The sequence below is a fragment of the Zophobas morio genome, unplaced genomic scaffold (assembly GCF_036711695.1).
Source record: "Zophobas morio isolate AGI-343-1 ecotype UQ-CSIRO unplaced genomic scaffold, CSIRO_AGI_Zmor_V1 ptg000023l, whole genome shotgun sequence".
In the NCBI taxonomy this organism is placed as follows: Eukaryota; Metazoa; Arthropoda; class Insecta; order Coleoptera; family Tenebrionidae; genus Zophobas; species Zophobas morio.
Window position 1 is genome coordinate 2,415,114 of NW_026972128.1, and position 26,057 is coordinate 2,441,170.

Sequence of the window (26,057 nt, forward strand, 5' to 3'; positions counted from 1 at the left end):
TCGTCTATCAAACTGTACTCAAACTTTTTGTCGTTAATACAGTTTAACAAGTGTTGAATATTCTCATATGTTTCTGCAGTTTGTATGGAGAGAGTCGGCAGTACTAGATATTTACTCCCATCATGCAATAGTAGTACACCTTTAACTGGAACTACCTATGAACAATCTCTAAAAAAAATTTGTTTTGACAACGTAGGCATAATGTCTTATTAGACAGTTATTCAGCACAAAATAACCTTTCAGAATACATTTTCAGAATGCTTGTAAAAAGAAATTTTTCTAAAATTGTTCGACTGTGTAATCAATAAATTGTTATGAGCCCTGCAAGCACCCTCGGTAGCTTCATTTATGAGTACATCAGGAGAAGAAGTATTGGTAGTTGAAGATTTAGAAGGAGTGTTATGTCTGAATTTCCCAATTTCGTTTGCGATGCTTTCTAGATCACTTTGCAAAGTTTGTTGTGAAGACTGGAGATTGTTGATAATCCCGGAATGCTCACATAAGTTGTTCGAATGGGCGTCAAGGATCGTATTGCATTTAGCTATATTAATGGCAAGTTGATTTTGGCTGGTTTTAATGTCAACTATATGCCTGCCAATTGCATTAATTTTTTCAAGTACAATGTTGAGATGAATGGTGGTTAATGGTTCAGGTTTTAAGGCAGACGCGGTCGCATTTTTTGAAAAATCTATGCAAGTAGCACATAGCCAAAACAAGTTAGACGAATTGGTCAAACGTTGCATGTCATGTTTGTCAATGTTGGCACAAGTTCCATGAAATGACTTTTTGCAACTCAAGCAAGAGATTTTTTTTCTTGACTTTTACATTTCTTTGAGCAGGAAGAACAACTTTTGCCGGCCATACCTAACCCGGCCGTTTGTAGTCTTGCAGTACGGCGGTTAAGAACAAAATTACTAATTAATTCGTTTGGAATAACGTATAATTAACCGAAAAACAGCGGAGCAAACTACAAAAGCGTTGGGCACCATTCGACACTCGATAATGATGGTACCGTTTTATATCATTTTGTAATGAAAAGTTGTTTACTGGTTGATATTTGAAATTCCATACTATATTATGTGCATTAAAATCACCTAAAATTTTTACAGGATGTTTGCCACTTGCGACTTTATAATTTTTCATAATTCTATAAAGCATTCAAATTCCGCATACGTTTGGAGGTACATATAATGCGAATAGATAAACAGCTCTTAGATTGGATCTAATTTTATAGCCCATAGTATCGATGATGGGTACAAACTTGTCACACACATCAAGATGAAGTACTTAATTCAGAAGTAAAATTTGCCGTTATAAGAACCTCACGACCACGATGTCTATTATTTAACACGTGAAAATTTTCTATCACAACGAAAAACTAGATAATTATCACCAAAGTATTCACGACCGGAGACTTCTCTACATAGCCACGTTTCAATAAGAATAATGCAATCAAAATTGCAAGTCGAGCAAAAATTATTAACTTTTTGTCTCATACCATGACATTTTGGCAATTCACACTAAAATTTTTGGCAGAACGCAGGCTTAAATATATCAAATTTTGATGATGTAAGATTTGTGATATGAATATTATTAGGTAATGGGGAGACGAAATCAGCTGATTGCTATAGGTATAGAAGATAAACAAAAAATCATGCTTAAATTTGTTGACTGTATTTTCATGGACATAGCACTTACCATAATCCCACCCAATATCAATAGTGGTAGATGGTTTTTACAGTCTGAAATTTACACAGTTTGGATGCTTGAATTTATCACTCGGACATTCTTTAATACTATGTTCCCCTCACAACGAAGATAGCTTAATTTATTTTTGCAATGAAACGGCGAGTGGTTGCAACCGTTGCACCTACAGCAACTATCCAAACCTTTTTTATACAAAGATAGACTGAGCTCAACTACAGCTTGAAGATATATTATTATTTTTCTTAATTGTTCCTAGTCTCAGTAATTTATATGCTAATATATTATCAAAGATATATTCATTTTGTTTAACGAGATACGTTAAAAAGGAGCGTTCTTGTATATCTTCCGAAAATCCAGTCATTCCAACTCGAGGACGCAAAGTTCTGAATTTCTGTATATCAGATGAGACTGACAACATCTTGACAGGCCAATAATGAACCAACATCTTTCAAGTTTTTAACCTTACCTATATTTAACTCAGCATCTACAGAACTGATATTGTTAATAACGTCAGTCTTAGTTCTAGGGGGGTTGGCTGTCTTTTGTCCTTAGGTCTAACAATGAGGGTATCCTTAGAGTTTAATAACTGATGCAGCATAAGAAAGTTGAGCATCTAATTTATCCTTACTCTAATTTCTTTCTAAGATAGCGCGTTTTTCCCAAGATTTATTTAATTTTGCAATTTCTATACGTACTTTAGAGTTTTCCTTAGAAAGAGTTTGAACTACAGTAAACAATTCTGCAATTTGGTTAGACAGAGGTTTTATTTGATTCTTGAAAGTTTACGCTCAAGTTGAAGTTTTCCATAAGTTTCCTCATTAAGATAAACACATATTACATAAATGAAAATTTGCATTATATATGGAACAAACGATGTACAGTCATGTCGCATAAATCCCGTACAGACGACAATCTGAAATTGTATCCATGCTATTGGTTTTTTATTAATTTTGACACAACGTAAAAGTGAGGTTGTACGGGATTTATGTGAGCATGACTGTACGATTAATAACGTATTATTGAGATACTAAATGTAGGTAAATTATTTGAAATTAATTGCCACTACATGAAATGTGGCCCCATAAAAAATTAACGAGGCAGCAATATACAGTAAAAAAATAATGTATTGAATAATAATAAATTAAAAGTCGAAATAATAATTGTCTGTAACCAGTGCTGAACTTGCACTCATTTCCAATGGAGGGAACAGCAAATATAGCCAGGGACTTGAAAAAGTTTCTGACAAGTTTACCTATACGCAAAAAACAGACAAACAGGTTAGGAAATACAAACTAACGAATTTCAACAAACTAATAGTTTTGTCTACTTACCGAGAACCGAAAGTAAGTCACAACCAGCATTAAAACTTAGTTGGTTAAACTAATATTTTATGATAAACTGATCGCTGAATTCAAACAGTGAGAGCACACTTACATACATATATGATGAGGACATGTAACAATATTTGTATAAAGTGCTCTGTTTACAAAAGTTAAGTTCCAAGTTGTTCCTTACTCTCTCTATAACTAAAAATGATTTTATCTTATGCCGCTAAAAAATGCACAGCGTTTTGAAGAGCGAACTACTGATATTTCTGTTATTTATGCAAATTTGAAACTAATTCATCAGCAAACCAATTATTTTTAAAACAGCTACTCCGAAAATCGTTAAAAGCAGAAAACATTGTGCCGTTAATACATCAACTGCTGTTTTGAAAGCTGTCCGCCAAATTACTACATCGAACAAATGTACCTCCATGAAAAGTTAGCTAGTTTCAAAGCAACAAGTAAACACGACATTGTTTTAAAAATATTTAATGTAGATTGACATCTGTCCATTGATAGGTCCAGCGATAGTTCAGTGTTGTATGTTGATGGATTATTTTTAATTATGTATACGACTTTTGATAGTCACGTAATTAAATCAGTTTGCTTCATAAGCTAGGTAGATAAACGTGACTGTTTTAAGATAAACGTAATGTGGACAGTCTGCAAATAGTCTGGGAAACCCGGAACGTGTCTGACCGACAGCTTTAATGAAAATCTTGTCACTCGTTCCCTGAGAACCGATTGCACAAAACTAGGATTAAAACTGTCAAATGGTTTTAAGATACTTCATCTGTGTGTTTTAAATTAGGCCTGAGAAAAATATTGGCTACACTTTTCAAGCTATTTATACATAGCTTGCAACGGAATGCTGACGTCATGAATTATTTAATATTCTCATTTTATTTAAAAGTGCTTAGAAAGATCTCATCGATTTTACCTGATATTTGAACAATAAAAGAATGATATTTAAATATTATGATTAGTGTTACAATGGACATTGTTGAAAGGCATTTTACTTGTGGATTGTCGTTATTTGTAATGTTGCCAATCACGCAACTGATAAACAAAAACAAAAACACTAGTACGCATTTTAGGAAAGTATTTTTTTCAAAATCGAATGCACTGCATCAACTGCATTAAGTGCATACTAGATAGATATTTATCACTTAAATTTAATCTAAAACAAAAAACGCTTATTAAAGCAGAATTCCAGGCAGATAAGTTTCCTAGTATACTTGTTTTTAAATTTTACATTACAATTAAGCAAATCTCTCACTTAATTACACCCCTGATAAATACACAAACACCGACCCAGATAAGCCCCATAAATTAAAAATAATTATTTTAGCAAGTACTTTTATGGCATCACAATCACTTAAACGTAATCTAATGTGAATATCATTACTTTAATAGCAGGCCACATAAGTATGCACGACATGTACTGTTCTCGGTGTAACATAATGTTCATGCCCTCAAGACACCCTCTAATCATTTCGTGTGATTGATCTCTCCATCGATACTACGTTTTCACGCAAATAAATCGTCTACACCTGAAAAACTCAATACTGTATGCTTGCAACATCAAAAACGCTATTAAATTTATTGCGGGGAAAACGTACCAACTTTCATGAGAAAAATTGCCAAGCAGTGCATACACTGACCTTTAAAGGCCAACCTAATATATCAAAATCGACGTACTAAAATCGGCTATGCAAACTAATGGTCAGCTAAATGTTTCTTGACGAATTTTTCGCGACTTTTTTGTCTAAAAAAAAAATAATTTAAGTGGCAGTGGCTAAAACCATTTTTTTTATGATGGAAACGAACAAGGACTTTAATTCATCTAAATTAATACGCCAGTTATTTGTTTAAATATTTTCATTTGAAATTCGAGCGGTGACCAACAGGCGAGATTAAAAGAATTGTGAGTAGTGTTGCTTAGGAATTTTTCGCCAAAGGGCAGTGTACTTTTTGTATTACTAAAAAATTGGTCGAAGGTTATTTCGACAAAACTTCCCTCGCCCCTACGTACAGTTGAAGACATACAGGTTCGAAAAATAATAAAATTTAACTTTGAGAATTTTTATTTTTATGATCATCTTTATGAACTAACATTAATATAATTATGTGAGGATTGTTAAAGTACAGTACAACATCGCATCCATATATGTCTAGTGAGTTTTTCCATATAAAATGTTTTTGATGACGTCATCAATACTTTAGAAGGACCCGTATATCACTTTGAATAGGTGCAGTGTTATATTATTATTAATAATAATAACAATACTGTATCTTCAACTTCTAAAATTATCTTAAACCAAGTCGACTTTCTTGGCATAATCCATTTGTTATAGTTTTAGTACGTGGTAGTGTCAAACGAAAGCGGAATTTTAGCTTCCGCACATAAGTCGATAACAAACTAGATATTTACCTCTACAGCACTAGTTTCTACACCGAACTAGACTATAAAACGAGCAATAAATGCCTACTGTTTAAATTTGTCTAACAAAATTGGCTTATGTCCTAAATGGGTATAAAGACCTCTATCGGTTGCAAAATTTTATGTGCAGCTTTGTGAACTTCTCTGTTCTGCAGTGTCCAACATTTACTGGTTTATTTCCAACATTTACTATTTAACGTCACCTGATGTTTAATTCCCGGAATTAATATTTGATCCAGTTTTTACTTGCCAAGCGTAAGCTAACGACATAACAAGGGTTTATCCGGTGAATGGCACCTTCATGTTTTCCCGATGTTTCCTAACCTCTAGAGTATGAAAAAATTGGTCTCCCGTTTAAATGTCTGTCATCTATCGCCCGTCGTATATGTCAATTTTGTTTATACTTATAATCTCCGAAATTTCTCCACTGGTTGTTTTATTACATACATAAATATGTTGGAAATACCGTCTATACAGTAGTAAAATTTTAACCAAAATTTGTTCAATCGCCCCCACCAATAATCTGATAACGGCACCTCAAAGTTTTGCATTTATTTTACTTGTTATGTAAATTATTTGTTTCCCTGTAATTGGGCCTCCGACCTGTTGAGAAACTGATAGAATAAAAAAAACATGTATATATGTAACAACATATTCCAGTATTTATCGTTTATGAAGCTTCCTTGATTTTAACGTCTCGAGCTTTAGTTAAGGAAGTATTGTAATTGAGTCCATTGGGCAAATAGGTACTTTAATATTTTCTCGATGTTTCGCCATGCCTATAGTACGAAAAAGTGGTCTCCCGTTTTCGTCTACATGTCATCTGTGTCCATTTTTATTAGACAGATAATCTCCGAAAATACCGAACTGATTGTTGTCAAATTTTTTACGTATACTAGGCTGATCATCCCCAACAATAATGATATGACGTCATACCTAAAATTTAGGTTGGTAAGTGTTATTTAAATTTGATAAAATAAGATACTCTTGCACTTGTGGTTTATGAATGGTTGTTCAATTTTTACCCCACACTTCCGGATTTTTGGAAAAAAAAATTCTAAATTGTATAAAAATATTTTCGAATTTAAATATGCGGAACTGAGTGCTGTGAAATCTTGTGAACGTTTTAAGATTATAGGAAGAATGATAAATTATCTTTTTTTAAACAATGAATTTGATTGTACTTCAACGATGAGGGAACAAAAAGTCCACATTTACGTTTGTAAAAATTAAAATTCCTTTCTTTCTGCCTTTCTTTTACAAATACTAATGTCACATTAGGTATGAAAATGGTCACCCAAAAAATGTCACAAATCCTTATTTCCTAATTTCGTTTTTCGTTTTCTGTCATAACAAATACGTTAACGAAAATATCTAAAACTGTGATCTTCTTCATGACGTTAATAATGTTGAGGAGTGGATGATTGAGGAGGTAAAGTAGTGTACACGACGAGGTTTATACACCCGTTTGCCTAAAGAGCCAAATTTGTTTCAAAGCTTTAAACATTAGGCCGCCTCTACTCGTTTAACTTTATAGTTCGGTTAACAAAGCGGTACTCATAGACTCATTGCATTCGCAAATGCTTTGGTAATGAATAATGATCGACGTGCGAAAGATAAATTTTCGGTTTCGTTCGATTTTAACAGGCAGTGGCGACTCGAAGTTTACTCTGCTGGAGGGTCAATTTACATACATATGTTACCGGAAATCTGTATAATTCGATATTCTATACAATACCTAGGCAACGTATAGAATGCCTAAAACGTTAAGGTAATGTATGAAATATTATTCATTTTATACTTTGCCTAGGTATTCTATATAATGCCGAATGCGCAGCCGGTAATGTGTGTAAGAGATGAGAGTAGGTAAGTGTGAGATACGCGGGGAGACAGTTAAAATTAGTATATTATTATACAAGTTGCATAAGACGCTCTATTGGCGCACGAGTATTTTGAAGCACGACGAGCGAAGCGAGGAGTGCTTCAAGGACACGAGTGCGACGATGCGTTTTATGAAACGAGTATAATACACTATTTTTTCTACTTTGCGCGTTATTTAATCAAAAATTTGGTAAAATAAAAAAGAGGGGATTTAGGGATTTTTTGTCTACATTATTATGGGTGGTCACCATACATTGTTTATTTTCAAACATTTGACCAACGAAATTTAATTTTGCGAATAATTCTTTAAACAAGGGTTATGGAAAGCGAGAGAAATTGTACCCCGTCCGAATTTCGCGAAATTGCCGAGGATACAGTTACAAAACTTTTGCCCAAGAAGCCTAAGGACTTGTATACAAAAGAATTTGAGCACTTTAAACGGTGGTGTAGTGAGAATAATGTGAAAATTATAGTAGAAAATGTTCTCATTGCATCCGAGCACAAGGCACAAGCGCCAGTACATCAGAGATAGACGAGCAATCCAACAAAACTTTGTTCCCGGTCAAATTTCCCAGGCATCACCATTACCGCTCAGGATTCTTGTAATCTTACCATTAATGTTTGCAATGATTCCAAGGATCTGGGCGTACATTGAACAATTAAAAAAGTTTTGACAGTTGTGAGGTTATGCAGTTTTGTACCAGCGTCGCGGGTACCACCAACCTAGTAAAATAAAAAATCGCGTTTCATAATGAGATCTGTTTCGATACCCAAATGGGTTTCGTAAAGAGTTCCTTAGCGACGCAAAGTAGAAAAATAAGATTTTATGCACTTCAAAATGTCGCAATAGTTCTTTATGGAAGAATAAATAATTATTTTTTTTTCTCCATTCTGAGAAGCCAGTACATCTATTTCTTATTTTTATAGAACTGTTTTGTTTCCTAAGTTTTTAATACTTGGTAGGTATACTAGTCCAAAAGCTATAACGTTATATGACCATCATAAAAGTTGTTGACCGCAAATAAATATCCCCTTTGTGTGGTTCGCACTAAGCTTACCGGTTGGCAGTAAATCGTCTTCTTAACATTTCTTGCTCACATTTAACAGGACCGGCTGTGAAAGCGAGTGGTTATTTCGGAACCCTCAGCGGCTGCAGGTAGTAAAGAAATAATGCAGTGGTGGATTTACATATTTAGTGAAAGCCGCCCCTGAACGAAACCACAACAGCCGGTCGAGCTGCAGTGGACACGTTATTTACGACCCTAAAACCTTTTCTATTATAAACAATTTAACTTCGACACGATGGGATGATTTTATGATGACCATATAACCTTATAGCTTTTGGTCTACTATACCTACCTGATTATTTTTGAGAAACATTTTATTATCTTAGTTAACCTAGAAGAATTTTGAGTTTAACATAATTTATTTATATGTTACAATCCCTAGGAATTGTATACATTACCTAGGCAAAGTATGTAATAAACAATCATATTCGTAATATTTCATACATTGCCTAGACGTCCTCGGTACTCTACACATTGCCTAGGTATTGTATAGAATACCTGAATTATACAGATTGCCGGTAACACACACATAAAAACAGGGTCATTATAAAATATTGTAGTCAAGGAAGGCCATGACTTTGGTGACATTGTGTGCCGCCTTTTTCAGTTTTGTGGAAAGGATTACACTAATATTGGAATTTTTATTTTTAACGCCACATTAGTATGACATTAGCGGCTGCACTGTTTCAACACTTCATCAAATTCTGTCAGATGTCAATAATTTTTTCGTTTGTACTGATTACTGGTACGTTTTCCCACACTTTGTGCGTTAATTGACTTGTCTTGTTTTCATTTTTGCTGTGTTCCCATTTGTTCGAACTTTAAGTGTCTCAAAAAACAGTTTTTATCAAAACTACAGATCATTGTGGAATAATCTCAGGTAATGAACACAGAGGAATAACTATAGCCAGTGTTACAAATGACTTTTTTAGTTCTTTGGAGCAATCATCATGTCCTATTACCGTAATGGGGTGTTAAATGAGGATGGGGATGGAGTGTACTCTGCGGATCTGGTGAAATGTCCTGTTGTCATTGAGGAAGAATCTTTGAAGACGCTTTAGCGGCGAATTGTGGCCAGATTTAACAACACCGGTAGCGTTTCTAAGTGAAAACCGACGGGGAGACCTCAAGTTAGTGTTGTTGAAGATTTAAGGATGAGAATGGAACAAAGTCTGAATAAAGCTTTGTCAAAACTCTTTACAGTCCGGAGTACCATACAGCACGTGCCAGAAAATCGTAAAAGAGAAGTTACATATGCATCCATATAAGATCTCGTTGGTTCAGGAGCTGCAACCAGCTGATTTTCCTCCACGCGTTGGGTATTGTCGTTGGTTTCAAGCTAATATGGACCATAACAAGATTCTCGATTTGTCGTTCTTTTCTGATGAAGCCTGGTTTCATCTGTCAGGCTATGTCAACTCACAGAACTTCAGAATTTGGTGTATAGAAAATACTCACCCTTTTGAAGAAACACCATTACACGCAGTTGGTGTGTGGTTAGGTGTTTCTAGACGACGATTCATAGGCCCGATACTTTTTAAAGTAAATGAATGTGATCAATAAACAAAATTGGATGTAGAAAGTGTATGTAGGTACTGATGCAATAAAGTTTTTTATTTTCAGTAACTTTCATTTTTCTTTCTGTGTTAGTTGCATTCTCTTAATTTAAAACTTACTTCAACTTACTGTTTAGTAATAATTGTAACTTTACTATTAGGAAGGTTAAAAATCTTTATTAAACATTCTGTTTTTTCAAAAGATCTCATAATCATCTACAGAACTCTTAACACTATGCTCCTGAAATGTTATTGTTTTTTTCATATTTTTTTGAAAAATCTTGATATTAGGATGGCCATCTGGGCGTATTTTGGGTAGAACTTCTTTGACATTCCTGTTATGCAGATCTAGTATGTTTCAGATATCTAGAAACTGCAAAGCTGAAGGTAATGTTTGGACATAGCAGTTTTCACCTATTGTAGGGATGAAGATCAAGGCTTTCAGTTGTGTTTTTTCAAGAGAAAAGCACCGGTCACAAACCACGTCTGCACAATGTTTTGACGATTCCTTACAATTTACAAACTGAACTTTCGAGGGATCACCACTTTGGCAACATTATTTACTGCAAAAACTCATTACTCATTGTCATTTTAAAACAGTGGTACTGTTCGTTAACTGTGATAAGACTTGCTCTGCCATTGTCCATTACGTGATTTTTCACAATTTTTACCTTCAGGGTACCTATAAAAATGTAATTTTTTAATTAATTACCGTGTTCATTGGTTTGACAAATTTAACCTCACTTTTTGGATTTCATTATTTGCTTCTTTGCAAAACAGACCAGATGATTTATTCTGTTCAACTCCAATCGACTTCCCAAGGTGTAATTCATGACAAAGCCCTTAAACGTTTTTCTGACAATTTACAATTTTTGAAGCTGAAATGTATTGCAGTGGCGTTCACAAATGCTCGATAACAGTGCAACCCTTAATGCTCTGGCCTGGCGTATTTTCGTGGCTATTTAAAATGAAATTAAACCGCAAACCTGGCATTTCAATTTTTGACACATTTGATAGATTTGTTTCGACGTTCGTGACATTTCAAATGAATTGAAATCATTTTGGTGATTAGCGGCACGAGAAAAATTTCAATTGTTTTTCATAGGTGAGTTGACTACAGTATTTTATAATGACCCTGTATATAAATGCATACCTTCTACACACTTATCTTTTACTTTTTAGAACGACTTAAATTTTAGCCAATTCTTGAATTTTTTTGTTTGAAAAATGTCATCACTACATCATTCCCGTTACATTACAAAATTTAAACGATTTTTCAATACCTAACACTGGTAAAGATATAAGACTTTCGTATCGCACATTATTCCGTAAAAATATCTTTATTCTCTTTAAAGTCAGAAAACCGTACACTTTCCGCGTAATGTACACAAATTATTGAATAGTTTAACACACTCTGAGAAAGGTCATTGTCCGAAAAGAACTGGAAAATCACTATTGAATCTCCGAAAACAAAATGCAGGCGAAACAAAAAAAAAAACGTATTATTCTCACTACACCCACATATCGAATCACATAATTTATGCATGGATCCGCGAAAGTATCACTTAACGTCTTTATATTTTCTTCTTTGATTGATCACGATAATCACTTTAGGTAAAAGCCACTCACTGTTTTTAAATTGTAACTGTTTCTAAAAATTTAACTTTTTTCAACTTTGAGACGTAGTACTTCTTGAATTACAGGTGACATTCCGAGTTTGCAGTTATAAAGAAATTTATGAACATGAAATGATGTGCTGCTTGTAACTGCGCACTCTGTTGTCCCTGGTAACCGCAGGGTGTAGAGAAGTTGTCTGTTGTCGTTTTTCCAAAAGCACAAAGCCGAAAATTTAGAAAAATATCTAATTTGCTATGCAAATTTCAACGAAGATTAGGATTGTCGCTTGCGTAAAATTATAAAACAACTGTTGATGTCAAAAAAATTAGACGTTATGTACAATTTATTTTTACTAAAACTTGCTTAAAGCGTCTTTTTTTCCTGTTTGGGGCCAAAATCACCCGTTTTTATAGCCTATTTTAGGGCCCATTTTGGCTTTTTTTGTTAACGTAAAATCCGTTCTTTAAACTCATTCGTCTATTATTACTCTTATGTTCCTGTACAGCAGCACCAGTAACCAAACCCCAACATTCTCATCTCCAACTTTTGACAAATGCGACTACAACATCAACATTGACATCCATCCACTGAAATTCTGTCTTAGTACACTGTAGTTAGGAATTTATTAATAAATTCTTGTTCGATATGCGCTGTTGAACAACGTCGGCGACCATAAAAACGCTGCAGTCACGAAGAGGCCCTTCTATATATAAATGGATTGATAAAAGCTTCGTTTGCCAAACTACCCGAGTTGCGGTGTCGTAAAACTCCAAACAAGCCCGAAATTTTACACACTACATTAAGTAATTAGCACAAAATTGAATGTAAAGATAATAAAAAATTCCGGACGCGTACTGGATTGAAGTACGAAAGTACGCAATAAAACGCAAACAGCAGGAAAAAATGGTTAACAAGGCCCGCGATAGTTTAATTTAGAGAGCCGTTCGTGTACGTTCTAGCTTAGTGCCGCTGTTATCGAATGCAATATGTGCTAGTCGGAATTTTAATTGACCATAACTTTTTTTATGAAGCACGTATGTCTTAATAAATGATAATAACAAAGCATAAACCGGCGATTAACGGGATGATAACGATAATGATAAGGATAATGGCCTGGTATGACGAAGGAGAAGTGAATAAAATTGCTATTTACTTGCTCGGGAATGATTTATTCCATGTGGAGTTTTGAGCTGGCTGGCGTGAACACCTTGTTGTGGTAATAGAGTGGCGACTTTGTAAAGCATAAGTAAATATTTGCGGAAATTTGCTTTCTCATAAGCGGAAAGGGATTGTGCTAGCAAATAGATGAAACCGGTGGTGTTCATTTGCACATCACGGTTCGCGCTTCATAAATTAATTCACGAACTGCTTACATATTCCATTTAAAAAGTGAACAATGGGATGCGTTTCGTGTTTGAAGTGGAAAGTGGGGTAAACTGTATGAGGTTAAAGCAGGTTTTGCAGCTCTTAAGTTTTCAATTACATAATGGTCAAAGCGGAAAAACAAATGTGCTTTGTCCTTTCAGGAAATTCAAAGCAGGATTGCATCGCAATTTTCTCTTCGATGAGCTTTACTGATTAGAATTTTAGAAGCAGACTTTTTTAGTAAATTGGAGATCTGTTCAATTTTTAAATTATACGTGAATCATTGTTTGGGCTTACTTGTCATTATTGTTATTATTAATATTATTACCCAACTGATGAGGACACAATTACGGAACACATTATTAAGTACAAAATTAAGTAAATGTATGTTAGTAAATAATATTAAACTTGCGTGTAATTAAACATATCAAAGGTATTCTCTAGTTTATTCAATTAAGTACAAATCATTTGCGTTAAGGGAGGATCACTTCCATTTTAAATCTGTCAATCACTAATTCTTGAAGATAACCTATAACCTCTCTGTGGATGCATCTTCAAACACCTTCGTTGAATTCTCTCATAAGAAGAAATTGGGGCGTTACAAACAGAAGCCTAAACAATCATCTATTATATTCAAAATAAGATCTAATAAGCAACTAAGACGAATAACGAAATTTAAAGATTTAAAGGCAGACTCAGTGACAGTTTGAATTGGGAATTAAATGAAACTTGCGTACCAAAAACAACACCAAGTTTACGTATCACCGGGCTAGTGAATACAATGCTATCAATATTATTTTTGTTGTTAATATTTTCTTTTTTAAAAATTTGTGTTCACCATTTAGAATTATCTCTATCTGTACACCTTACTTAGGTATTGTGCAAGCACAAAGCATCACCGCATGTGTCAATTAGACTGTAGATTAGATTTTCAAATTATTGTATGCAAAAAGAAGGCAATGCATATCCATAACCCCAGCAATATCATTTATAAACAATCTGAAAAATAATGGACCTGAGACGAAACCTTGGGGCGCACCAGTTTAAACAATTCTGACTTAAATCCAGTCCATTTTCGTAAATAGATACATGTTTTTTAACTACGAACATAACGAAGTTAAAAATCTGAAAACCCAAAACTTTCTAACTTTTGCAGAAAAAGGTGATGATATGATATGATATGATTTATTCCAAACAGGTTACACCCAATTACAAGGAATTAACTTAATATAACATTATCTAGAATATTGTTTAACTGTAATATTAAATAAAACATAAATTCCTACAATATGCAAAAATTAATAATAACACATCATTACTGTAATAGAGCACCATTAAATAAATAAAGCATTATATCCACAATACAATGAAAAATTTAAGCACTAATTATATTTAAAATATCTTAGAACTACTTTGATTATACTAATGAGTGAGTCTGCACACAAGTCGCAATCCTTCGATATTCTGTTACAAGCATCAGTCATAAGGGTTACAGAAGATTTACGTAGTACATTTTTTCTGTAATTCTGACCATAAAACATAATTCTGTTACGGGAGTTGCTACGAGGAACTGTAAACAAAAGTTTACTTAATAACTCAGGACAATCTATCTTATTGTGCATTAAATTATATGTAAACTTTACTACAGCAACAATTCTTCTTACTTCTAATGATGTAAACCCAAATCGATTCAATAAGTTTAGATGATCAGTGCCTCTTTCAGGATAGAACCCATCCAAACGGTAACACAAGAATTTTAGGTATTTACGCTGTACGGTTTCCAGATGAGTGATATGAGTATTACATAATGGATACCATATTATACACGCATATTCAAGTCGTGATCTTATCATTGTAAAATATAAATTGTTAAGAGCTCTTAAGCTGGTGAATTCGTTACAATTTCTATACACAAAACCGTATATTTTAAATGCTTTTGCTATTATGTCATACATATGTTCCACAAACATAAACCTTGAGTCAAATATGACACCTAGATGTCTTATACTCTCTTTCCTGACCAAACTCTTGCCGGTAACTTCATAAGAAAAACTTATAGGTTCCTGTATTTTGGTGTAAGTGACTATATAACATTTATCTTTATTAAGAGTTAAACAGTTTTTTTTACAATATTCTGCAATGTGCTTTATATTATTCTGAAGTGTCATGCAGTCTTCTTCACTTTTAATTTCTAAAAAGTCGTCAGCGAAAAGTAGTGTTTTACAAGATACCTCAACTGTGATATCATTGATAAATATAAGAAACAAGAGTGGTCCCATGTTGGATCCTTGGGGTACTCCGGATGTTGGATAAATTGGATTCGAGTAAAAATTTCGATATCGTACTCTTTATTCCCTTTTGGTTAGATATTCACGAAACAATGAAATCAGTTGATCAGAAAACCCATACGCTTTTAATTTACTCAGTAATATAAAGTGATCAATCTGATCAAAAGCCTTGCTTATGTCCATATAAATTGAATCCACTTGACCTCTATTGTCAATTATTTCAGAAACATATTGTGCAAAACAACCTAAATTAGTGACCGTTGATCTTTTTTGAACGAAACCATGCTGACATGAATTAATGAAAGGACTAACTCTAGAATAAATATGTTTATACAAAATTGTCTCGAAAATCTTCGCAAAGTTGCACAACAGGCTAATGGGACGATAATTTTTAATCTCCGTGACATCACCTGATTTATACACAGCACAAATGCATGTTTGTTTCCAAAGAGCGGGCATATTACTCTTTTGCAATATAAGATTAAATAATTTTAGAAGAGGTGAAACAAAAAGACATGCACATGATAAATTTTATCGAAAATATTCGAAAATTCAATAAATGCATGAATCTACGTTAACCCTCTAGCTACTCACAGAAACTGATTTATGGAAAAAAGATTTGTCTTAAACAAGCGTCCTTTAATGAACGATTTGGAGAAAGCATTTGAAAGATACGACTGGAGACACTGGAGAGAAAATATGGAAGACTACTTGAAACACTTTGAAAAATTAGAAATTATGTCCAATGGTCTATAATGCCATATTTTTGGTTTGTCTGTTGTCTCCAATCTTAAAGATGGGACAAGTTCTTGACAATTTCCATTTTTAAGGAAATGTACAGGTTTTGTACACTCGCTCACAGCAGGACTAAGGCTGCATTTTAGTCAGGTCCACTAGTCATTTTGCGTTTTCACTTTTAAATGGCACCGTACACACTCCTCTTCGTGACGCAGCTAATATCTAGAATATTTTAATTTTAACTAGAACAGTTTAAGTTATTGAACTAAATTTTATTTAGAATTGACTGAACAAAGTTGTTAGCAAAATTATTGATTACGTGCGTGGTGTCAGATAGGCTTAAAGAATTATGGATTATATTAGACGGTATAAAGTACGATTTTTTTGGAGCTTATAAATAACCAAAACTTTCTGAGATCATAATTAACAAAATTGTTGATTCTTTGCATATCAAGTTTACACACATTTCTAGTTTCAAATTTTATCCAAGTTCTCAAGATTTTAAATGTTAAATAATAATCTGGTGATTTAGCTATCTTATGCAGATTTTATTTAATAATTTTGATAACATGACAGTTAAATCAAATTATATAATTTCTAGGATTGTTTCTTTTTTTGGGAATACAAATCTGGAAAATTTCGTTCAACACCTGGTAAAAGTGGAAAAATGCACATCAACATTGGAATAGTTTTTATGAAATAACCAGTTTATGAATAATAATGTTTCATACAACATAGAAAATGTACATTTTCTGAAGTTTTAATCAGATTGCACTGAAAACGCAGGATGATTGTCTCGTATCACTGATTTTTTCTAAACCTCTTCGAATGATGAGGAATTGCAGTTTGGTTATTTCCAACAAGGTAGGGCCGCACCCCACAAAACAATGGAAAATTTAGGATACTTGCAAGAATTTTGTGGTAAGCATGTAATAAATTAGACTGTTAATACAAAGTGGCCTGCCCGTTCATCTGATTTGACCCCACGTGATTATCCACTCTTTGGATGGATAAAAGGTATATGCGGAAATTGTATAGCAAAAGTGATTCAGGAAATTTACTTTAATAAATGAAATATCTAAGTAAACACCCTTTGCTGACATAATATAATATTCAAAACGGCTAGGGCAGCCCGGAATGCTAAGGTAAAAACTCTTCAGGCGGCAACTTTTACAGAAGGAGATTTTTTTTGACGAGGAGACTCCTTGAAAGTTTGCAAACAATTTTTTCATGATAGTTTCATATATGAAATTGTTTTACATGGTGGCAGTGCAGCAGACTGTTTAACCCATTTCTTCAAGGGAGAAAGCGATAATAGCAAATCTCTAGCTGGTAGAATTGAATATAATTAAATTTTTTCTAAAATCATGCAAGGTCTTCACTGAAAACAAATGGGTAATTCAGAAGACAGTCAAATCTCTGTCCTGTTCGATATGCTAATTTTTAATGTAGAACTATAAGAAGCATCGTTTTTCTTTTAACACCAAATTCCTTTCGGAGCTGGGATAAAAATAACTCCTGATACAAAAAGTGCCCAGTAGATATAAAGGAAATTAATAAATGGATGATTCTGAAAAAACGCAGGCCTGGATGTGAAGATAAGACAAATCTCGAACCACTCCTTAGGATCAATCACAGTATCTACGCAAATTTCTTCATTGAATATCGAAATGCCAGTAGCCTATAGCCTATACATATTAAGAAAAGAAAAGGAAATATTTTACGAACCTATCAAAATTTTAACCGTCCAAAAACCGGGTCTTCTAATGTAACAGCCCAAATAAGATTATTACAAGAAACCACATCTACTTTAATAATATTTCGTAATGAATGGAAATTTGGTACTAAAGAGTGATTTATTTTCCGACATAATGTAATGCGTTATTGCTTCCTTAAGTATTCAATCACACTCGACTTACTTTTTCACGATACACGCAAAATGAAGCTGTAAATGGTTAAGTTTCGGATATTCTGAGTTACTACTGAGATAATTTTTCCGAAGCCTGAGAACAGTATATCTACGCACCTCTCAATCTTCCCCATGCAGCATCTCCGTCTCCTATTTTTCCGAAATACCCACCCCCGGCTTACAAGCGGCTTTCGCTCCACATTCCCCGCTCCAGTTGCCCCGATGAAGTGGATTTATGTCGTTCTCACTTTCAAAAAAAGATAAAGCGCCTTCAATTTCCTCTCTTATTTATAAATTCCGCCGAAATGTCGTTTAGGGTTGTCGTGCATGTATGGGTTTAATCGCGGTAGCACGCCAAGCAATTTCCACGTGTCTATTTGGTTGTATTATGAAATCGCGTAGCGTGTAATGGTCTGGTGTAGATGATACCCGTACCTAACCTATTTCCACAAACACGTATAAACGATCGTCGGTACCAAGTGAGTGTTTATGGGTCTCGCAGGGACAGAAATACGCGCTCTTATATCAAATAGATACGCCATTATCTTAGTCCTATTATGCGGACGAGAACAAAAAGTGGGTTTCATTTTCCATGCACTGGCTAGACTCAATTTTACTCTTATGTTGGCCGCTATTTATTTTAACGAGTCTGACGCTCGTCCCACTTGTTTGTCGAGTTCTTCTAAATATCAAATGTCAGAGAGAGATGCTTTCTCTAACTACTCGCAACGTGACAAGTTCGTTTCATTTGGGGGGAAACGGCACAAAGGTGGAAAGATAAGCTTTCGTTCGGAATAGGGCTTACGTTTGTCGCATTAACGATTTCTGAATGAAGAGAATATACAGATGATTTTAACGGCGCAAAATTAACGAAATGCAAATCCTATTCATACATTCATGGTTGTTGTTCAGGCTGTATGGGCGGGGGTTTTGCGGTTTTTATTTACTGCCGATTAGTCAAGTAGGTTAGAACGCAGCAGTACAAATTGTAGCTCAAGTTTTTAGGTAATTAATCCCCTGCGAATACTAGTTGTACATAAGACGGATGGAACAAAGAACCGGATTTAACAAATGAGTTTATTTAGATCATGAGATGAGGTCAGCAAAACCTATTTAGTAAATAATACCATTTACTACTATTATATGTAAACTGAACAAAAACTTAATTGTAAAAATAATTCTTCGCCTTTAAAAAAACACAAAACCAACTCTGGACAACAATAAAAGCATAAACATAGTACCATATGATCGAGAAAAAAAGAAGGATAGTAAGCTATGACATTATTTTTAAAATAATGATGTTGCCATTATAACTACTTGACAGTTATGTAGCTGTCAGCCGGACAATGAACGCGTTAGTGTGGCCAACATAATAGTTTTAACAATCGATCAAATAGAAAAATCTAAAAATGTCAGGGCGTTTTTCTTTTCGTGGTTCGTAGAATGCTTCATTTTTTAAATAGGAAACATTGAATATTTTACGCTAAGAATAAAAAATTAATTACGGGGACAGGTTAATGCTTTACCATGGAAAGAAAGCATATGTCATTAATAAATTCCATATAAATTTTGAAATTAAAAAGTCAACTCGTGAGGTTCACAGCTAAATCAGTGTTACAATGTATCTTAAAACCCCATTTTATTACATTTCATTAGAAAATATCAATTTTAAAATGCGCCCAAAGCTACTACAGATAATATTCTTTTGTAATACAGTATAAAATTCCTACATTTTTTATAAATAAATGTCTTCATTTTTACTTTTCGAATGTAAGCCAGGGATGTACTCTAATAGGGACCATCTGGCGAATGACTACTTTCATGTTTTCTCGAGTACGAAAAAATAGGCTTCGCGTTTCCGTCTGTGTCTATTTTATCGACCGATTTTTGTCAAATTTTGGGTGTATGTTAGCAGTATCGTGTAGATGGTAAAACTCTAACCTTTAGTTTTCTAATGACATCCCCACATCATTTTGCTTAGTAAGGTTATCTAAATTTTATAAAATAAAATACTCTTAAACTCATGGTTTATGAATTCGTCTTGGTTTGTTTCATAATTACTTTACAAAAAAAAATGTTTTTGTTGAGTATGATATTCGTAGTATGCATACAAAATCTGACAACAGTCGGTCCCGTACTTTCGGAGACTACGTGTCTAATAAAAATTGACATAGACTCCACACAGACAGACAAACGGAAACGGGAGACTCCTTTTTTCGTTTCTGGGGGTCATGAAACGTCGGGAAAACATAGAAGTGGCTATTCGTCTGATGGACTCGTTTACTATATTTCCTTAGCACACGCTCAGGAAATAATAACTAACTCATTGAGTTAATTATACAAACGACAGGAGCCAAAATAATTGGTCATAATAAAATTTCTTCATATTTTCAATGTGAAGCAAAATATTCAGGTTTCGAAAATTTGGTGCACAAACTTATCTGGTCTTGAAGGTGAAATTATATACTTTCAAAACTCAGATCGGCTTAACAACAGATAATTAATAATTAAGTGTTGCCACTTAAATTGAGACACACAGTAGATTTATAACTACATCCTAAAAATAATAAGTTGACCGAAATAGAGTGGGCATTAATTGTTAAATAAAAAAATAATTTTGGAGGCTCTTTAGTTGTAAGATGTGGTACCAAATTATCACAACAAATTTTGCTACACGAAATCTCTTCTTTCCCAAGTTTTAGTAGTTGTTCTAAAATCGTATCCAGTGAAGCTAAACAATCAAATAATAATATACTCGTACATTTCGAACGTAAGCCAGGAACATTTTAATAAATATGCAAATACATTCTACAAAGGAAAGACCACCGAGGGAGTCAGTCAGATTAAATCTCCTGTGTTTGAAGTCGAGCTTCACGTATTTGAAATATTGAGTTGATTGATAGTATTTAGTCCCAAGCAATTAAGCAAGTACTACCCTCTGAGAAAATAAAGTGGGCGGGGCTAGTACTTGCTAACACAAGTCTTATTTTGGAAAATGATATCGCCTGAGAAAATAGGGGGCGGGTGGGCGGGGATAGTACTTGGTAAGATAAGACTGAAAGTAAAGGGTGGGTGGGCAGGGCTAGTACTTGCTAAGGTAAGACTTAATTCGGCAAATGACGCCCCGCTCAAGGGAGTCGATTCCCCCTCACTTGTGTGAAAACGGGTTTTAACTGTAACATATACAAAGATATACAACTATCAATACTGAAAAAATCAAACTATGTGACAGACATGAATACCACATATATATTTTTCATCCCCTACAAAGACATTAAATTCTATCTATGAAAAGCATCTTTTAAACTGTTACTCCGTCCAACGAACCAGATTTACCTTGTTTCGTTCTGTTTACAAAGTTCACTCTCGAATCAAATCAAATTGTGCTTGCGTACAAAAAACCAATTTAATTTTTCTAATGCTTGGCGGTTTGGCGTTGAACTCGTTTGACGTCACTGTTTAAAGTATCAATAAAATTTGTTTTATTTTTGAACTGCAATAATCCACCACAGTACATTACTCACGGTAGCAATTATAGAAACGATACTCAGGAATGAAATGTGTTTTGAAACCGACGCGTTTGCATGGCATAATGACTTTGTTCTCTCGTGGTGCTGAACGTTGATGCGACGCGGTTTTATTTTACAATTTGATATGCGGTTTGGCAAAGTGATGTCATTATTGCGGTCATTGATGTCATGTGAAATTTCAAATTCTATCTTGAATGACTTGACAGCTGCATTACGAATTATGAATGTTATTGTTTTTGGATAAAGTGGATATATGTGTTGCAAATGCAATTTTCGCTAGCTCTCTGGAACATTGATTTTATGTTTTACGTTGTTGATTTTGATGTTTTTATTTAAATTTATTTTTGAATGCATTTGTGTTCGTGACAACTAGTGTGGCATTCCAGACTTTTTATTTTTAGATGTGCTGATATTTCATATATGGTGAGGTGAGACGAAACATTTCAATTTTTAATTTATGCTACCAATAAAATACAACGTTTAAGAAAAGAAACTTGTAGTGCAATTTTTAAAAGTGGGACCGTATTTTGAGCCAAAGTGCTTTTTATGTTATGTTGAAAGATCTTTAAATAATTTTCTAACAATTACTAGTTAAGAATAGTAAGTACATTAACACCGAATTGTGCATTATACGCTTGAATAATTGATTAAAACTATCAGTATTTAAATTGAATTCGCAAATTATTTACGACTCAAAACAGTTGTCAGAACCAGGTATTTCTACTCAGTTAACTAAAAGTGTTTCTCGAGCCTCTGAACATATTCGTCTTTGTGTACGTGCAATGTGGTTGAGAGTCGGACGTTTCATTCATTTTATTTTTGTCTATAATCTGAAACAAGTATCAGAATAAAGAAACATCATGGAATTTCAAAGTGGCTAAAATTTAAATGTTTACAAACCCACAAAGACGAAGCCGTTGTGGAACTGTAGTGGAATTTGTCAAAAATGTTCACGTATCCTAAAGACATAAAACTCGTGTCTATTGAGTACGTAAGTAGGAAACATCTAGGAACAAATCTCATAAAAAAAAATCGCCTACTGTGATGGTCTAAGCGTTTGACATCTATCCAACCGGGTCTATAACAGTGAAAACCTATTAAGAAGTAATTCTAAATTTCCGCTATCACGTGATTTGAAGTTATATTTCAGCAAGTGAAATCTGTCAGACTGCATGTGAAAGAAGAATAAATTATATACATTTTTAATTAGAATTTTCAGAGCTGTCAACTCCTGGATATTACACCGGTCTAAACAAAAATGTGGACGCGAACCTGCAAAAAAGATCGATCCAAAACAATAAGAATAAGTATGGTTTACATATGTTCTAGTCGAGTAGTTCGGATTTAAACACAAAATGAAAACTGAAACTATCCGATTTTGGTTTATACTGTTCGACAAGAATCAATAATTCAGGTTCCAGGCAACCATACAGGACGTCACATATGATAGAAATGATGGAATATAATTTCAATAATCCATATGAAATTTCTGGTCATCAGCCACAAATAACTTTAATTAACTTAGATTGTTATCTGGGGGCGCAAAAAAATATCAAAACTTGACTGTAAATGGACACGAAGAACTCTTCCTGCACACATCCTTTGTAATACGTCATATATAATAGTATAATATCTGGTTGACCGAGCTTCACTCGGCTCGTTTGGTAGTATTAGATCAGATTAGGACAGATAAATATGCGTATAGTATGCATTTTGAAGTAGACGCGCTAATTAAAAATACACATTAAAAAAGAAATTCCATAAGCAGTCTTTGTTTTAAACAGTGATAAGTGACATGTAGAGATTAAAGAACAGAAAACTGGAATTATTGTTTGACATTTATTACAATCTCATTTGTTACCCAAGTTTTCTATCTGTCGTTCTTTTTTTTTCCTAGTTCTCTCTCTCGACTCTAGGAAAAGGTCACAACTACATTCTTACTGCCAGAAGAGTTTCGCCTCTGGTGTGGTTATCATACTGAGTTACCGTGCTCTTTTGCGTTATTCCTAATTTCTCAATCTCAACCCTGCTCCCGAAGATGCCACTTACGAAAGTGTGCGAAACGTTGAGCCCAAAAACTCAAATAACACGGTCCCATCCCGGAAAACGATCACACATTGACTCCGACCGCGAAACCTCTGAAATGAATGCTTGACAAAATAATCTCAATTCAACGCACTTTCGTGTGCCTTTTATCCGCTCACTCTTTAGTTTTCGGTAAATTTTCTCACCTCAGAAGGTGAATTTTAACGTCTTCTATACAGTGGAGTATGTTTCGGTACGTACAATTGAAGATAAAAAGGTACGTCAAACGTACTGTCAGACTGTCACCCAAACTTCTCTTATAAAACGATCTCGTGTTCGTGTAGTGTCATCTGAAGTTGCCTAGCAACAAATATAATTCACTGCCTGAAAATTGCTGAAAATGCATGAAGCTGTAATTTTCAGAAGTTAAAACTATGATCAATCGATTTTTTGACCCAAAAAACCCCTAACCTGTAAATTTCATCGAAATCGTTAGAGCCGTTTTCGAGAAACCCATTATATATATATATATATATATATACAAACTTTGCTCGTTTAATAGTATTAGATAGATAATAAGCATTTCATCGTAACTCGGAACCGAAAATTTATTAACATTGTTGATGGATCGTACGAGTACACTTATCTCCAAATGGAGGTTAAACAGTGTTTTATTAAAACTTTATTCATTTTTCAGTGAAACATTTGTATACATTATAGTTCATTTCATTAGCTGTAATTACAAATTTATTTACATTTAATTGCACGCTGTTCCACACACGGTTAATACATTCTTGCTTATTTTGCTAATTCTCTGTTTTCAATATTATGTTTCAGCGCATTTTTTAATTTTGTTTTCGATGCAAAACAACTGAAAATGGTGGTCTACAGCACTAATTCTTTATATAACTTAAAATTTAAAAACAAGGGTATTAAAATTTCGCATTCCGACTTTTTAATACTTTTATGCCTCAGCAGCCCACAACAACGATATTGTTATGCTGCTCGTTTAATTTCTTAGTCACGGATGATTTCCCTTCGAAAGAAAACATTGGATATCGAGGTAAATTTTATTCATATACTTGAAATATTGACGTCAATCGAGCTTAACGAGACAACGCAGCCATTAGAAAAATTAAATTGATTTTTTTGTAGGTAAATACAACTTGATTTAATTCGGGAGTGAGTTTTGTAAACACAGTGAAACAAGATAAATCTGATTAATTGCGTGCGAACAAGACCTTAAAAAATGCTTTTTACGATTTATATGTCAGCAATAAAAAACGTAAGCAATATTTTATTGTGTTTGCTAATGACGCCTTTTCCCATATATTCTATTTTATTCCCACGGTATTTCTTCGCATGTCGTACGCGCATTATAACGACTTTTTCGTTTGAAATTTTCACAGCATTATATTACCACGGCACGTGTTATTAATTTCTTCTTTTCGTACTTGTAATGTAGATTTAATTCCGAAACTAGCGATTTTTGTAGCTGCTTTGCCCGACTCACAGAATCAGCTTTTGAATATATTAAAACTAATACGAAATTCTTACGAAATATCACTAATTTGTGCCATATATCACAATATTTATGTCAATTTTATGACTCGTGCGTGTTAAGCGTTTTAGGAAAATTACGTTATCGCCTCGCCGCGATTTTGGCTGTGATATTATAATGTTATTTTAGTTGAAAAATTTACCTGTAAATGGGGAAGCCGGAGCCTTGTTGGAACCAGAAAACCATGTACACTTTGTCATAGTTGTTGGGGGGTGTCACATCACACGGCAAACTAACACTTTTTCCCTCGACGGCTTCAATGTCTTGAGTCACAACCACTGAAACCAAAACGGAAAGTTACAAAACTTAATCAAAATTTTGTCGATTGAAGTTTTCTAATTGGTGCGAAACTTTAACTCGAAAACACCAACATATTCTATAAGGCGTCAAATGGTTTTGTGGTTTTGTTTAAAACAGATTTTTTCAGTACCTATTGTAACAATGTACAATACAGTATGTTTACTATTTTTTCGGTTTAATTAAAACTCAAACACAGCTGTTTGTTTAGTGGATAATTGGGAAAATATTTCAGATACGTTCAGCAGAATAATTTACGCCGCAAATGTACGCAGTTTATCAGTGCTTTAATTAAAAATATTTAAATCGATCGACAGGCATGAATAGTGTGGTTGCTAATTGATACTATTTTGCTAAAAAATACATTTTCAACACTGAAACAGGATTTTCGTACTAAACGACTGCAAATTTTGGGTAAGGTAATTCAGTAATTAAACTATAATATTGTCTCGTTGTGTTCTTACTGGTACAGAAAGAGCTATTTATGTTACAAGTGGGAAAAATTCATGGTTAAGCTCGGTTAAACTACATATTCATACAAATGCTGTAAATTACTGTAAAACAGGAAAACTGTAGATATAACAAAAATATGGATATTCAGTTGACTACACAATACAAAAAGGATTCAAATCCTCGAAGATAATTTAAAACTATTATTGAGAAATATCTAAAATATATTTATTTGCACAAAGACACGTTGAGGATATCGGTGCATACTCTAAGACAGCTTGGCCCATATGTCTTTAAA

The 26,057-nt window shown here is 33.9% G+C and overlaps 1 protein-coding gene across 4 annotated transcripts in view; it reads right to left on the bottom strand.

The window, feature by feature from the left end:
• LOC135134348 (hemicentin-1) overlaps positions 1–26,057 on the bottom strand; it is a 718,216-nt gene that overhangs the window by 375,244 nt on the left and 316,915 nt on the right. For 3 of the 4 annotated variants that reach the window (XM_064062996.1, XM_064062994.1, XM_064062997.1), the window contains one exon: positions 25,155–25,296. In XM_064062996.1, coding sequence (XP_063919066.1) covers positions 25,155–25,296 — 142 coding nt within the window. The remainder of the gene's footprint in view (positions 1–25,154; positions 25,297–26,057) is intronic. The other variant, XM_064062995.1, reaches the window with a different exon arrangement.